Here is a 16,521-nt window from a genome sequence, read left to right as displayed (position 1 = left end):
ACTGGAGCCTTCGCCAGAGCAAGGGGGTGATGGCGGCTCATGGTTAACTTGGGATCCATCCAGGAGGCTGTCTGAGTTGTTAAGAGGTCAATGGAGTTGGCATTTGTACCTCTTTGTGCAGGGATACTTTGGGGACCTCCATCAAGAGTCCTGTATCGTCAGGGAAGGGCACGGGTGATGTGTCTTATACCATCCGCTTGGTCTTTGAGGCCAGTTCCACAGCCAAGAAAAAGTGATAGGAATTACTTCTTATGCATCATTTTGTGCTAGCAGCTGGCCAGGTGTTTGGGGATATAGAAATGAATAAGGCTGGCCTAGGTCGTGCTGCAGTAACAAAGCCAAATCACACTGGCCGAGAACAATTAGGGTTTCTTCTCTCCATAGCTGCATGCCCGGCACAGATCGGCAAAGAGCTGTGCGCACTGTACTTACTCAGGGACCCAGGCTCCCGGGGATCCACCCTCTCTAATGTGGATTGCTGGGCTGGAGATACAAAGAAAGCTCTAGAGGGTCTTTCACTTGGGATCATAGTTCACTGGCCAGAACTAGCCACATGCCCCACTCTCCTGGAGGGGCTGGGCAGCGTGACCCTTCACTGCACCTGGAAGAAGGGAAGCCGGAGCATTTGGGAACAGCCCTGAGCGCTCCACAGGAGGACTCTCCAGGGGTTCTCACGCTCGTGAGCAACACAGACTAGTAAGTGGGAAATCACGTGAGGGGATCAGTCTGCTGGGGGTGCTGTGGAGCACATACAAAGGGGTGAGTGACCCAGTCTTCGGAAGGCTTCCTGGAGGAGGGGACATGGAGATGGTACACACTGGCCACACAAATGGGGGAGAATGGAGGTTGGGCGTTAAGAAAAAAAAGTCATTCTAAGCAGAAGGGTCGTTCTGAGCAAAGGCCAGGAGGTGGGACCCAGGGTGCTGTCTAAGCAGTTGAAAGTTGCTGGAGCACCAGGGTAGAGACAGGTGTGGCTGGAGCCGAGGCCACAGCATGGAGGCTCCTGGGTGTGGAGGGCTCGGCCCCAGCAGGGATGAGCAGCTGGAGGGAGTCAGGGTGCCCTGCACTGCCTGCACGGCTGCTTTCACTGTCTGACCACTGCTCTGCTCCAGACCCACAACACCTTGGGGCTGGGGTTTCCACCTTCCGACCCTGGGCTCTCAGAGCAGCATTTCCCAGGTGAGTTCCAAGGATCGCCTGTATCAGGAACACCTGGGACGCTTGCTCAACTCCCCATCCTCAGCACCACCTGGACCACCTGAACCACAGGCTCTCAGGGCAGGGTCTTTAGACAAATTAACCAGGGGATTTTGTCCCTAACTTTGTATTATGATCATTTTTCAAATACACACACACAGCTGAAAAAGCAAGGTGATCACCCAGGTACCCACCACCTACATTCAACACTTACTAACATTCTGCCCTATTAGCTTAATGCACAAGTGTGTGTATGTTTATGTGTGTGTGTGTTTGGCTGAACCATTGAGAGTAAACTGCAGACATCACAGTACTTTACCCTGTGTCTCCTGACAAGAGCATTCTCCTGCATAACCTCAAGGCCATTATCACATTTGAGAAAATTAACAATTATTCAATAATATCATCGTACAGCCCACATTCATATTTCCCCAACTGTCCTTTTTTAGCTTGTTGTTTCCAACCAGGGTCCAGTCGACTCCAGGTGATTTTTAAGCAAGATAGGTTGGAGACTCCCTCTGAGTCAGCCTGACTTGTAAGGGTGCTGGCTGCCAACCCGGTGGTCCTTCCTGCGGTGTTTGCACTCTGGAATAGGGCTTCCTGCGGGCTGAAGCAGCAGCATTCCTCTCTGCTGCAGGGTTTCGGACACAGAGATGGACCGTGGGGAGGCACAGTTCAGGAGGGACAGGCACAGTTCCTCTACCAATTTGCTCACAGTGCCCAGGCAGCCTCCTGCTCAGCCTCTGGATAAAGCAACTGCTAGGGGGAGAAGGGGAAGGTGGAGAGGGGACTGCACTTGACCATCATCAGACCCCCTGGGCTCACCTCGGAGCCAGGGAGTCCTTCCCAACTCTCCCCTCTCAGAGCACCCAGATGCCATCGGTGGCAAGCAAGGACCAAGCCACAGGCGGCAGGCTCGGTCAGCACAGTGTCCTGGGCCTGAGAAGTGACCTAGGAGATTTGGTGTTTTGGAGACAGGACTTGGCAGTGTGGTGCAGGGGAGAGTGCTCTGCGGACATGAGAGGGGCTTCTGACACCCTGCAGCTTCCCTCTGTTCCCAGCCGCCCACCAGGCTGCTCCTGGAGGTAAGCAGCGGGAGGAAGGGCGACTACTGCCCAGGTCCACCAAGAGCCTAGCACACCTTCCCTGCCCTCAAGGAGCTCATGTCCTAAATTTTAAATTGAGATGTAGCTGCATGAGAACCGTCCATGAGATAATATACAAGGAAGGTAGGCCTGCCTTGGGACAGAAATGACACTGAGTGGGGCTGAGTTTTTAACATATATACATATGCCCCCTCACCAGCCTGGATGACAGAGCCAGGTGAAGGCAGGGCTCAGCCAGCCACAGGGCCTTCAGGCCAGGGACCTTACAGACCATGAGTTGGGGTCCTGAGCTTTGTCCCACCTCCAGCCTGGCACTTAGGTCCAGTTCCATGCCCTCCACAACAATACCCCTCATTTTCTGGGGGGCCCTGTGATCGTCAAAGTTCCTTCCCTTCCATGATCCCAGGCAGTTCTCACTAAAAACCCAGGAGACAGGCAAGGCTGCAATTATCCTCATTTTAAAATGAGGTAAAAGTCTCAGGGAGGAAAGTGACCTGGCCAGGGTCACACGTGCTTGTGACAGAACAGCTCTGGTCCCAGCTCCTTCCACACGCATGCCTCCTTTTCCTTCCCAGGTTCTCACATGCCTTTCCTCCTCTCCTGTGCCCCTTCCTCTTTGTCATAGTTTATGAGCTAAAGGGAGAAAACACGGTCTGCCAATACAAGGATACAGAATTATTTGGGATTGGAACTCCCTGGTTTTCCAGGGTTTGGGCCGCCAGACCTTCTCTGTCCCCAACTCCCACATGCCAGTGAACTCAGAGGGGCCACAGGGCTAAAGATTTCCCCGGGAGAGGCCCTGTGGGGACACTCACCTCCACACCTCCACCAGAGGCTGCTGGCTGTGACCTCAGGTGGAAGAGCAGAGAGATGGGGCGGGGAAGGGGAAGGGGGGAGGAAGAGGAAGTGAAGGGAGGGAAGGTACAGAGAGGGGCCTTAAGAAAGGTTAAGGAGGACGTGTCAGGGAGCAGGTCAACTAGAGCAGGCTGAGAGAGTCCAAGGTAAGTCTGGTCCAAGCCACAAATTTAGGCCATTATTAAAATATGGTGTCCAGGAGAGAGATCAGGTTGGCCCCTCTGACCAATAGGCGGGGAATGTGGGTCTGTCTCCTAAAAGGGTTTAGGCTAGCAAAGGAAGACCAAGAGGGAAAAGGGCTGTCTTCAGAAGAGAAGCAGGTTTTGGAGGAAGATCTTGGCTCCCTATCCTTAGGTGAAGGATTCTCATTTGCCCCGTGGTGACATGGACCACTTTGGAGCTGCATTTCTTTGGGCGTTTCCCAGCAAGGAAGCCCACCTGTCTAGAGACAGGTAACCCGATTCCTACACTAGTAGGAGGTGGGACAACTTGCCTCTAAGCCACTTTCCAAAATCCTGTGATTCTGTCTGGAGAAGGAAGCCAAACCCAGACAAGGGCACAAGGGTTGGGGAGACACACAGGGCGCTGTCCCAGGGAAATCCCAAACTGATGTAATCCCAAATCAAATGTGCGGGCCCTCTCACCATACCTTGGCCCATTCAAGATGTGTCTTAATGTAATGGAAATGAACACTAAGGAAGAACTCCCTGGCATTCCAACATGAAGTGATTTCTGGAGCAGACTGTGACCAAGCTCAGGTTGCACTGACCTCCCTGGCAGCTTGGCTGCGCTCCCAGAGGCGCCCTGCCCCCACCCAGGAACTCAGGCAGTGGAAGCCTTAGTGCAGCTTCATGTACCTTCTCCTGCTAGGATCACAAGCACATTACAGACCTCAGGGCTCTCCTGAACTCTCTGGGGTCACCAGGTCGTCCCCGTCTATGCCAATTCTTAAACCCCCAAGTTTTAAGTTCTCTTTGAAACTAGAGGCCTCACCGATTGTGGTGAAATGTCACAGAATATAGATTCTACCCATTACAAGCTTTATAATTTCACATTTTTCTTTTTGTGATTTTTGGATGAAAAGACCTGCCAACCAACTTGCCCAAAATGAGATGTCTACCACACGTAAATTAAATTTGAATCTAGTTTATTTGCAGAATTTTACTTAGCCAATTCTCATTTCTTCCTGTGTTTCATCACTATATAAAAACTCATCCTTTGTACAAGCAAGTAAAATGCCAACAATGAATAAGAAGTGAATATTGCACATTTAATGACCAAAATAACTTGTTTTTAAAGACCACACTAGGCATGTGGGTAGGAAAAAAGAGTTGAACACATTTAAGATGTATTTGCTGCCACTTGAGTGATTTAAGCCATTGAAAGAAAAATAAATCCTAAACCTCAGTGCTTGGGAGATATTACATCAGTACATTAAAAAATAAAGTTATAATGAACAACATTCCTTAGTGGTTTCATTACCCCAAAATAGGGTCAGTAGTTTTTTTTTCCAAGTTATTGTCATCAGAAATCAGGAACCTATCTAGACTGAAGGAGACTTCAACTACCGCTTCTATAGGACACATGATGCCTCTATAATGTGAGAGGGTCACCACAGACCAGGATCATCACAGACCAGGACAAGGTCAGTGTTAGTGCCTTGCTGGATGCCAAGAACTTTACCCAGCACAACCCAGATGCAAATGGAAGATGACAGGAGGGAACTTTTTTTTTTAAAGCATCATGCTTATTTGCAGCATCGTACTCTCCACTTTGCTTAATAAGACAAAGTTAACTAAGCAGAAAATTTTTCAGCTCTAAATAAAATTTTACTAGCTCAGAATAAGGAGTAAAGTTGGTCCAAAATGCAGAGCAGACAGTTTTGAAGGATAAGTGCAAAGTGCCTTATTGTTAGACCTGCAACTGATGATAAACCGAGCTCTGGAGCTTGACTCACCACTGATTGAATGTGCCAACCAGAGGGCACAGCTGCTGAGAGCTGATGCTGCCCACATGCCCAGGGGAGCAAGCTTTGCTGCGTGACCCACACTAGTGTGCCCAACCCCCAAAGCAGAGGCCAGGCTGAGGGCACACGACCTAAGGAGGCACACTCTCTCGGAGCCAGCAGGCAGGTACCACCTTACATGTGTGCCCTGGGTGCCTCATTTGTTCTACCCAAGTCCTGACCCTACTGTTTCTGGGCATGGCCCTCTTCTAATAACGTGGGCTAATTTGGGCAGTTTTCCCAAAGGGCAGCCCTGGCAGACATCATGGGGGCAAAGGACTAACTAAAGGCACTAGGCATTTCGTTTGACAAAGGCTGAGGGCTGGGCGGACGGGCAGGGTCAGAGGTGTGATGAGGTATGAAAATTTCCAAAGGTCTGAAGGTCTGTCAGGAGGGGGCAGGAGAACAGCTCCAGCAGAACTATGGCCAGCGTTACCAGGAGGCCGGTTTTAGCCCAGTATAAAGCAGAACTACAACCAAGCTCACCAATGGCCACTTGGGCTTGTCCATGAGGAGCGGAACTAGTGGCCACAGGAAAGGGCAGAGGAGAGGCTGGAGGATCAGGGCTGGGATCCCTGCTGAGTGGGAGATGGGACCAGATGAGCTTTAATGCCTCTACTGACTTTAAAAGTCATGATTCTATAACATCTGCTTCGTGCTCCAGAAATTATTCATTTCAGGTTTAAAAATCCAATAGAGGGACTTCCCTGGCGGCGCAATGGTTAAGAATCCGCCTGCCAATGCAGGGGACACAGGTTCGAGCCCTGGCCCAGGAAGATCCCACATGCCGCGGAGCAACTAAGCCCGTGAGCCACAACTACTGAGCTTGTGCTCTAGAGCCCGTGCTCCGCAACAAGAGAAGCCTCCGCAGTGAGAAGGCCACGCACCGCGACGAAGAGTAGCCCCCATTCGCCACAACCAGAGAAAGACCGTGCGTGCCAACGAAGACCCAACGCAGCCAAAAATTAATTAATTAATTAAGTTTAAAAAATCCAGTAGAAAACTGTGTCTCACCTTCACTCGAAAGGAAGAAAGGGCATGGACACTCTCACTTGCACAACGTGGATACACTGACTGGGAGGAAGGGGGTTGGCACTTGGTTAAAGAGAGGGTGGGCTGCTCAGGGGTTTTCATTTTCTGGACCCAGCTTCCCCCACCTCGAAGAACTGAGAGACTCAGGCAACCTCGAGGAGGCAGACGTGACTGTGCCAACAGGCTGATCGTGAAACCACCAGCGACTCGTGCCAGGAGCTTCAGGAACATGGAGGGTGGGCCCTGGCCCCATTAGGCTGGGCAGATGCATCAGCAGAACCTCCCTCCCTGGCATCTGTGCCTGCAGCTTTCTGCAGAGTTAGGAAGGGGAGCCAGGAGATCAGGGGGTCGAGTGTGCCTCTCTGGCCCATCCTGTGTGAACTGCAGAAAGAAGAGTGGAGAAGAGAAGAGGTGCTTTTCATCAAGCCCAGGAAGCTGCTCTGCATCCCCATCTGAACCGAAAGCCGCTGCTGGCCACGTATGGGGAAAGTCTGCACTAGTGCACCTTCAACGAAGCTCCAGCACATAGGTGCCTTGGTCTTACTGACCCAGGTATCAACATGCAGCACTGTTAACTGTCTCTGAAACATGCCCTGCGCTCTCTGGAGGTGACTATTTTGCCAAAAAAAGCTCATTATTCCTGAAAGCCAGTGGGCAGACCCGTCTATTCTTTCCCAGGAGGCTACAGCAACATTGCCACCTTCTGAACTATCTTAGTGTCGTTAAAGCAATTTCTTAGCCCAGAGCCTCTCATAGGAGCCTATGTGGTGAGTAAACCTTCCACTATTAAGCGTGAGAGGAAGTACTTTTACCAACCATCTCTGATGATCCAGTTACAGTGTCAAAAAAAACAGATGACATCAGGCATAAAAAAATCTGCATCAACTTTAACAACTGAAATACTTTACAAGATAGTGTGATATCCCTAAAAATCGGATTCTTACCAGCTACAACCAAAGATTGATTTATTTTTTATAATTTTTACAGAGCAAATACATTATAAATATTATAAACCTTCAAAAATTAAGATTAAACACAATTTTCTTTAAATGTATGTACTGTCACTCAAAAATTTCATTCTAGGATACCAATAATTACGTCCTCCTCAAAGAAAACAGCACACAGAATATTTCCTGTCATAAAATCTTTGTTGCCAAATCAGCCATGGAACTGTCCACAGCTTCTAAAACGTGTTAACAAGGAAAGCTCTGAGATGCATCCCTCGGAGATGGACACTTAGTGGCCTACAGAACTTGAAGGCTAACAGGGATGATCTTTCTTTACCAGAGCATTTCCGTGGGGCAGAACTGTTCTGTCCAACTAAAAAGATTCAAAATAAAGAACAGCTCCTACACACTTCCAAATGTTGGGGGAAGCACCGCAAAACGATATTTGGAAAGAGATTATCACTCAGTTAATCTATACCCCAAATCCCCCTGCTAAAAGCTCTCAGTGACTAAGACATTTTTATGTAAATAGCCTCGGGCTATATATAGCCTGCAAGCAAAAGACACGTTAGGCCAGCTGGACAAACAAATCAATTTTGAGCCAACAGAATTATGAATATGATGACAGAAGTCAAGGTGCGAATTCCAGGGGGTAGGGGGGACATGACAAGAGCAAGCAGATGGCAGCAAAACACGGCAACACTGCAGACAGGCTTTGGTAAAGAACAAACTGTTAACAACAGAAGGCACGTGACGATTAAAAAAAAGCCAAATTTCAGTCAAGTCTCCTGACCTGACCCAGTTTCCACTGACCAGTGTTTCAGCAGGTTTGCTAGCTTCATTTGAGTTTAAATCTGGAGTGATAAAGCAAGCAGGAAACAGACAGTCAAGTTCTCTGTCTCTGTCTCTCAACAGCAGGACCTTCAGATATCAAACTTGCTGTCTGGAAAGAGCTGCAAATTTACATGTCTACAGGGGCCAAATAAGACGTGAATGAAGGAGCGGGCTGGGGTATGACCAAAGGGAATGTACGTCTACAGTGCACTGGAGAGAGGAAGCCCTGTCTACACTCTCAGCCATGGAGATCAAACAAAACACATCTGTGCACGACATGCTCCCCACAGACCACCAGCATGCGCCCCCAATGTAGACAAATGGCTCCTTCTCTATGAAGACACATGGCTGGATGGAAATGGACTTGTCACCATCTCTACTGTCCACTATAATCAGGATCAAGTGGTCACATTTTACACAACGACTCACTTTGATTCAGCATTCTTATCTCTCTTCTGAGAGAAAAATATAATAATTTAAGCTGGTATATTTCCCCACATTTGAGAAATGCAGAAATTTTCAAAGCTTTTTTACTTTGAAGGAACACAATTGGGATTCAAAAGTGAGGGTTCAACCTGATTCCCAAAGTAGTTATATCTGGCACAGGAGTCTTGACATTTAAATGAAACAGGAAAAGACAGAAGTGGAGACATACGAAAGCACCCCACCTGGGGTCTCATGAGATGACTGGATATTCGGCAACTGAGAGTGGCTCTCTACCCAAGGAGAGCTCCGTAAGTTCTCTTGTTGGATGAACATAAAAATTACAAAGTCCCTGGAACATTTTAAGAGCTAAGGAAACACACACATACACATGTGCACATGCACAACAATTATCTAGTGCCCACCAACTTGCATCTCAGTCAACTAATTCATTGGCCAAACTGCAGTGAAATTGAGCAAAGTTAAATGTAAACATAAACAGCAACAGGTTTATCAAGAGCCTCAGTGTTACTATCGTATGTTGTCCAAATAATGCACTTCTGGATAGAGACAGTTCACAAGAAGAGCCAGGAAGCTTTTCCCATCTTGGAGGCAATGGCCAGGATGCTTTATAAATTGTGCGGCGTGCAATATCTGATCCTGGTATTCAATGTACTGCTTATTTGACGTCAAGGATTCAAGAGCATTCAGAGCCTAAAAGACATGGAAGGCAAGAGGGTTAACCACATGGATGCATATAACATGATTCCCGCAGGTGTAGCACACCTGTCATCAGGTGCAACTGTGAGCCTCCAGGGAAGCCTACAGAACTGGAACTAGATGTCTCAAAGGCAGGCACTGATCAACCACAATTAGAAGGAGGCCGGCAACCCAAGCTTCTCTGGCGTCTGCCGCCTTCCACATCCAGCCTTCCCTCTTCCTGGCCTGTGCTGTTTCCCAACCCCTCCCCGCAGAGTGCCACTGCTGCAGCCAGGCTGTCTTCCTGCTTTGTCCTCCTTGCCCCAGTGCCAGCACTGCAGCCCTCCCCGCCAGATCATCTACTGCCTCTCTTCCTGGAGACTCAACCGGAAACCACGGGCATCAGGTTTAATTTGCAGTTGGGGTTGTTCTCAGATTACAAAGTAATGTCGTACTAAACCGTGTAACTAGAAATTCAGAAGAAACCAGTGGCTAAGTGCTGCCGAGGGTGAATGATAAGGTTGTTCTATCAGCCAACAAACACAACGGACAGATCAAGTTCCTCTGGCTTCCGCCCAACAGAATTGACATATTCCCATGCTTCTCTTCGGGAATAAAGAAAGAAAAACATTCTTTACTTCCATAATTTTAATTTTTCCTCCCTTCATACTGGGAGAAGAGAAGAGAAAAAGACTGTATTCAGAGAAAACAAACAAAAAATCAGAACAACGGTTCTTGGCGGGTAGGGAGTTTTGTTTTCCAGCTATACGAGCTCACCCACCCCTAGCATTCTGAGTGTGAACTGTGAAGTGCCTCTCTCATTTACGGGGACCACTGCACTAGAGGATATAGATTAAAAGATGGAATTTGCTTGGCTCAGTATATAAGGAGGGAGAAGATTTTCTGAGGATGGTAAATGAACAGGCGGCTTAGAAATAAATTACCAAGTGGTTTAAGACAGAAGTTTTGGGGTTGAAAATCAACAATGGAAGGGATTTTGGTACCAAGCTAACTGCTGTATGAACAGAGTTAATCTAAGAACAAGAATCAGTGGGAACAGGCACTCCCACTAACCATAGCGTCCATATGTCTCTCTCTTTCTCTCTCTCCCCTTTCTTTTTTAAAAAGAACAGTCTACTTTGACAGTTTGCCTAAGAATAATCATTTTATACAAAGTTGACTTCTTTCCAGTCTGAAAACCCTGATGACAAGTATGTCATCACTTAAGTCTAAAGGAAGGCCGGCAAAGGCTGGCAAGGACTGGGCGACCTGCTGGCCGCAGCTAAAGCAAAGCTATGCTCCAGGTGCTGGCGGGCACAGGAGAGCAGACTTCTCAAATGCAGACTGAAATGCATAGCACTGACTTCACAACCGCCCCCTGGGACACTCATCTGCCCACTTGTGACAGCTCTTATACAACATTAGGGATGCAAATGGTGGTTGTCTAATCAGCCGGTGACAAGTATCGGGTACTGTAAAAACCAAGATGCCTGTGAAGAACCTGCTGATTTTTTCGCTTCATCTTTGCTCTTAATACCGAGATATCACACTGTACATGGCTGGCTCAGACATGACAATGCCGCAAAAGACAAGAGCTGAGGGGTCTAAGCATTTACCGTGTACAGAGACAGTACTGCAGAGCAACAACAGCGTGACACTGGACCCGGACAGGCCCAGTGAATCCCAGCCCCAGCCCTCAGGGGCCGTGTGATTTGGGACAAATTACTTAGTCTCCTTCTGTCTCCATTTCCTCATCCACAAAACCAGGATAATAAAAGTTCGTATTGTATAGGGTTGTTATGAGAATTAGAAGAGTTAAAATTTTAACTCGTTAACATCAAGTGAGTTAAAACTTACAACAGTGCCTGGCATCAGTAAGCACTCAAGAATGCCAGCCATCGTTTTATATTATAAAACTTTGTACCTGGCCAGCCTGTTTATGGGTGAAAATAGTTATGGGGATGGGGGACCACTGCCATGTAGCCTTCCACATTTTTAGAACAAACTATTTTTCACAGCTACCATTTTGTCCATGTCAGCCAACACTGGTCAACCCCCAGACTCACAAAACAGAACCTGGGCTCCAAGTTAAAGCCCAGCTAACCTCTATTGGTCTCAACTGTAGTCTCATCTTCTGTGCCTGTCCCCAGCCCCAGCTTGTGACGGGTCAGCACACAGTCACGTCATCAGAACCAAATTCGATCCTAGATTGGCTTGCCTATGGCCTTGCTACTTCTACAAGGGTAGTAATAGGGCTCTGGGCAAGTGCCTACAAAAACTGGTTGAAAATCCGAGGCAGATACACACGTTAACCATTTTCCAGTTAGTAGAGCCCGCCAGACAATACGCTGTGCTGCTGCCGATCATCATCACCAGGACATCACGTGTAAAGACTACAGGTACCACCTCCCTCCTCCTGTGGAAAACTTCTAGCCCTTAACCACAAAGCTTTTACTGACCTGCTGAGCTTTCAGGGTCAGATGTAATTCAGAGCTCGGCTTCAAACGGATCTGATCCTTGGCGGGAACCTGAACTGAAAGAAAGGCAGCCATGCCTCGGGCAGCCACTCGGAACCTTAGGTGTTAGGGAGGGATTAGAAGAAGTAAATGACGATTAAAGTAAGCATTTTAAAATAAATACCATATTTTCTATTAAAAAATAAGATGAACACATCTCCAGACCTACTGTGGTTGTTAGCCTCTTCAGGAAAACTGTAAATATGATCAAGGAGTCTTTATCTGCCTTTCCATTATCACCACCCAAACAATGAAAACATAATTCAGTCTCAGGAATGAAAGTGTTGGCAAAGATACAGAATAACTGGAACTCTCAGCCACGGCTGGTGGGAATGTTAAAAATGGTGCAGGTGCTATGGAGAACAGTTTGGCAGCTCCTCAAGAAGTTAAATATAGAGTAACCATGTGACCCAACAATTCCAAAAGAACCGAAAACAGGTGTTCTAACAAAAACTCGTAAATAACTTTCACAGCAGCATTATTCACAATAGCCAAAGAGTGGATACAACCCAAATGTCTATCAACTGATGAATGGAAAAATAAAATGTGGTGTGTCCATACAATGGAATATTATTCAATCATAAGAAGGAAATAAGTACCAGTGCATGCTAAAATATGGATGAGCCTTGAAACTTTATGGGAAGTGAAAGAAGCCAGACACAAGAGGCCACGTGTTACATGACTCCATTTATATGAGATGCCCAGAACAGGATATACATAAAGTCAGGAATCCATCAGTGGTTGCCAGAGACTTGGGGAAGAGGGGAATAGGGAGTGATTGCTTAGTAGCTTAGTAGCTATTTCCTTTGGGGATGACGAAAATGTTCTGGAACAAAATAGTGGTGATGGTTGCACCGACATTGTGAATGTACTAAATGCCACTGAACTGTACATTTTATCTTTTTTTTTTTCTGGCCACACCGCGCGGCATGCGGGATCTTAGTTCCCGGACTAGGGAACAAACCCACACCCCCTGCAGTGCAAGCACGGTGTCTTAACCACTGGACTGCCAGGAAAGTCCCTGAATTGTATATTTTAAAAGGGTTAGCATGATAATTTTATGTGACGTGTATTTTACAATTTAAGTGAATCAAATCACACAGTCCTGCTAAATTCTACCACAAAGGAGTATGATGTTAACTGGTTTGGATTGGGTGGCTCCCAAAGCTGCAGCAGGCTATTCCATAAGAATGCTGACATCAGAATAGTAAGAATTCCTTTCAAACCAGATAAGGCCTTTAAAAGAAAACCATGATGCAAATAGTCTTAGGAGATAAACTGGGGCTAGTAGCAAATTCTTTCACACCTTGGAATTTTTAGCGACAAAAACCTGAATGTATTTCTCATTACTTATCCCTCTAATCAGTTAACTTCTACTGCTAGACCGAGTCCTTCATGGGACCTGGGTTTCCCTGACAAAGTGCTGGCAGTGAAGCAGCTGACCGGGGTATTTTAACCTAACCTTGCACACCGTCACTGGCTCAAAGACAAAAAGCAATGTGTAGTGTGGTCAGGTTACCAAGTCAAAATACAATGAGACACTGCTAAAAAAATTCTTTGAACATAAAAGTTGTTTTAAAACGGAAAAAGTAAACACCCTTTTTAAAATGTAAAGATGTAATCAGGCTCTGATTGTTTTCTTCTTAATCACTGGGAGGACCCTAGCTCAGCTCCTAAATAGAAAATCTACCAAGTATCGCACCCCCTAGGTATGTGCAGGTGTCTGTGGCCCGTTTAGAAAAGCAAGAGCAGGTGCTTCCTCACCTGTTAGACAAGGGCGACTTCCGGCCCAGCCCAATTGCCCTGAGAATCCCTGAACTGAGCCTCTCCTCGGCTAGCAGGCTCTGACGGGCCTGAAGCATGAGCAGAATTCGAATGACAGACTCCGTCAAGACCGGGTCATTCTGCTCGGTCTGAACCAGGGACAGCTGCAGGACTTGGTGCCACCACAAAAACAGCTTTGCTTCTTCCTGCATAGAGCTGGGGGCAGAGAGGGGGGAGGAAAACCAAATTCAGAGTAGATTCTTTCCACTCTCATTTAACTGAAAGTCCACACATGAGTTTTAAGTGTAAGGGACATTTAGTACTTTAAAAGCTTAGGCTGACAGGTAATGCTGTTAATAAAGTATTTGGACAATAAAGGAACAGCTGACATTTATTGCCCCTTCTACATGCCAGACAGCATATATGAGCTCGACGTCCTTTCACTTAATCAAGTGAGCTAAACGTTGTTGCCCCTACTTAACGGATATGGAAGCTAAAGGTGGTGCTTCAAAATACCTGTCTTAGGAAATAAAACGCCTGCTCAGAAAATCGGCCCATGCAAGGAAAATCTTTCTAAAATAGGTGTCACTGTACCTCATAGCCTTGTTTGTTTCTTATGTATCACTTGGGTCTGTGCACTTAAGTGGACATTAACTTAAACCCAAATTCAAGCTATCCCAATCCCACGGGTCGGTCGGCTGTAGGCAACCGGAGGGCCAATATACCTTGGATACACCTGTTCCAACCACTGGCTTAAGAGAAGCAGCACTTTCATTTCGTTCCTTAGCGTCTGCTCACTATTTAGACACTGAAGCAAGTAGACATAGAGAGTCAAGTAGCTGCCGAGGGACAGGCACTCCTGCAGAAACTCTTCAATGGTGAGCTCGGGAACTTGAAGGGACACCAGAATGGGGCCCCAGCCTAAATTCTGATTGAGGGAGCCTAAGAAAAGAACACCAAGAGATAGAGAAAGGTAAGAGCAAGAAGCAAACTATTTAACTACTCTAATGAACCTTTTCACTTTAAAAGCTTCAAGTCGAGAAAACACCACTCACATTGACCCTGGAGGGCCTGACAATGCCTCATGGCTTGGACTGGAAGCCCTCACTCTAAATGCCTTTGTCCTGGCTGCCAGTGCAGAGGGTATCATGAAGTCAGGTATCATGGCTGCATTTTCATAAATCACCTCTTTCACCATATTATGATCATTAAAATCTCATGTAGACACTGCCTCTCCCAGTTATCTAAGAGTTTTAACTTTACCTAATACCATTTTTAAGTATGTTATGAATACTTATGCTTTTCCGAGGAGTATTATTATTACTCTATCCTTCATAAGCATTTTTTAATTATCAAAGTTTAGTTTGACTCGTATCTTGACAGAAATTCTTGAAAATGTTTCACAAATTGAAAAAACAAATTTGATTTTAGCAACAAACAGTAAATAAATTTGGAGCAAGAGTGTTATCCTAATCGTTCTCAATTCTTTGGGGGGAATGGGAGCAGGGTGACATGGTGACACACATAGCACCTTCCACAGGGGGACATGGGAACATGGATTATTCACGTGTTGTCAAGAAAGGGCATGGGCAGGTTGCAGGCACTTCCTAGCATTCTCACTCCAGTACCCTTCTTTCTCCCCTATTGTGTGCATGATGATGTATATCTGGGTAACAGAGTCGAGAAGTACTGCTCTGAGCAATTCTTTTTAACCAGATCAGGCTGTTTCCAGAATCTGAGAGTTTAGAGGTAGGAAATAAGAAGACAAAGCGGGAGTGGGGGGCAGGAGGGGAGGTGGGAAGAGAACTCCGTAATAGTTTAAAACACATGACAAAATACAATAAGAGGACATATGAAAAACTTTAACAAGTGACAAAATAGAGAAAATTAATACAGTGGATCATTATTATAAAGATTCTGGTATATAGCATTTGTTTTTAGGACTATGACTAGGCCTATGACATACACAATTTGCCTACCATAAAAGGATTGGTCTGACACTCCAAAACCCACATAAAATGAATTAGAGGTTCCCTCCCTTGAAACATGATGGTACCAACATGGGCCAAAATTTCTCATGCTAACTGCACATCTTTATGAAGAAAACAAACTATATTCTGAAACATCAACAACATTTACAGAGATATTAGAACAGTACAATCCCTCAACAGGAAGGGTCTGGAAAGGTATCTCCTTCAGACAAAGCTTTAATCTTCCTTGGAAAAGATGGGTCTACTGAGAGCCTGACATGACGGTCCTCTTACCCTCTTTGAAGTAAGCAGTGATGCAGGCTTCCGTCGTCTCGGCCATGTGGCGGACGGAAGCCAGGCTCTGGCAGGCGGCTGTTAACAGGGGCAGAACCACCAGCCCATGCACTTTCTGCCCAATCCAGGTCTGGATACTGCCTCGGAGGAACTCTGCTGTTGGGATAGTCGCATTGTTCATCATCATTAGGACTTCCATAAAGAGGCTGCTGAGGGCCATGTGGCGGGTCTGGCTGTCCAGATCTGAAGGGGAACAAAGCCAACACGTTTGCAAAAGGCTGCTGGTATGACGATGTGAATGTGATAAAGGGAACAATGGTGCTTCAAACTAGCTGCTCTCCAGGGGCCAGAAGGAAAATCCTTCTGTGTTTAGCTTTTAAGGATAGGATGTGGCACATACATACTTTGTAAGAGCAAAGCAGGAACTACTGCGAGATTCCTGGTTACAGCGTGTGACCCAGTGATACTTTAATAAATAGACAAAATACATAGATCTCAGGAGTCATTTGGTAAACTAATTAGAAACAGTACCTCCACCCCTACCAATGCCAAAGTTGTAAATAATTCTAGAATGATTTACACACAATGAAGGTTATTATTTAAAACTAAATATAAAAGTAAGGAAAGGAAAAACCTTTTTACAGACTCCTAACAGCAGCTCTTTTATTTCTTTGTTTTTTAAATAAGAAAAATGGACAGACTGGGTCTTTCCAAAATATTAAAAGGTGAAAAAAAGAATACAACACAAGAAAAAGAGCAAATTCATTTTAAAAGAGAACTGCAAATAAGTGACTGAGGTAGATTCCTTCTTCACATCCAAGAACAGAAAATATTTTTCACTGAGGGTGTGTTGAGGTAACTATTCATCAGGCATAATTT

At 46.2% G+C, this 16,521-nt stretch overlaps 1 protein-coding gene across 4 annotated transcripts in view; it reads right to left on the bottom strand.

Moving 5' to 3' along the window:
* Nucleotides 1-8,880: 8,880 nt before the first annotated feature.
* Nucleotides 8,881-16,521, bottom strand: part of EPG5 (ectopic P-granules 5 autophagy tethering factor) — a 125,244-nt gene continuing 117,603 nt past the window's right edge. For 2 of the 4 annotated variants that reach the window (XM_082852686.1, XM_082852687.1), the window contains exons 40-44: nucleotides 15,643-15,885; nucleotides 14,104-14,320; nucleotides 13,379-13,594; nucleotides 11,558-11,672; nucleotides 8,881-9,113 (exon numbers count right to left, since the gene is read on the bottom strand). In XM_082852686.1, coding sequence (XP_082708812.1) covers nucleotides 8,931-9,113; nucleotides 11,558-11,672; nucleotides 13,379-13,594; nucleotides 14,104-14,320; nucleotides 15,643-15,885 — 974 coding nt within the window. In that variant the 3' untranslated portion in view covers nucleotides 8,881-8,930. Of the gene's footprint in view, nucleotides 9,114-11,557; nucleotides 11,673-13,378; nucleotides 13,595-14,103; nucleotides 14,321-15,642; nucleotides 15,886-16,521 lie in introns of those variants that run through there. The other 2 variants (XM_082852689.1, XM_082852688.1) reach the window with 2 other exon arrangements.

This window comes from Leucopleurus acutus (genome assembly GCF_964270905.1).
Source record: "Leucopleurus acutus genome assembly, chromosome: 13".
NCBI classification, from domain to species: Eukaryota; Metazoa; Chordata; class Mammalia; order Artiodactyla; family Delphinidae; genus Leucopleurus; species Leucopleurus acutus.
The sequence above is the reverse complement of the archived record's forward strand: the minus strand, read 5'-3'. Positions and strand labels throughout refer to the sequence as shown.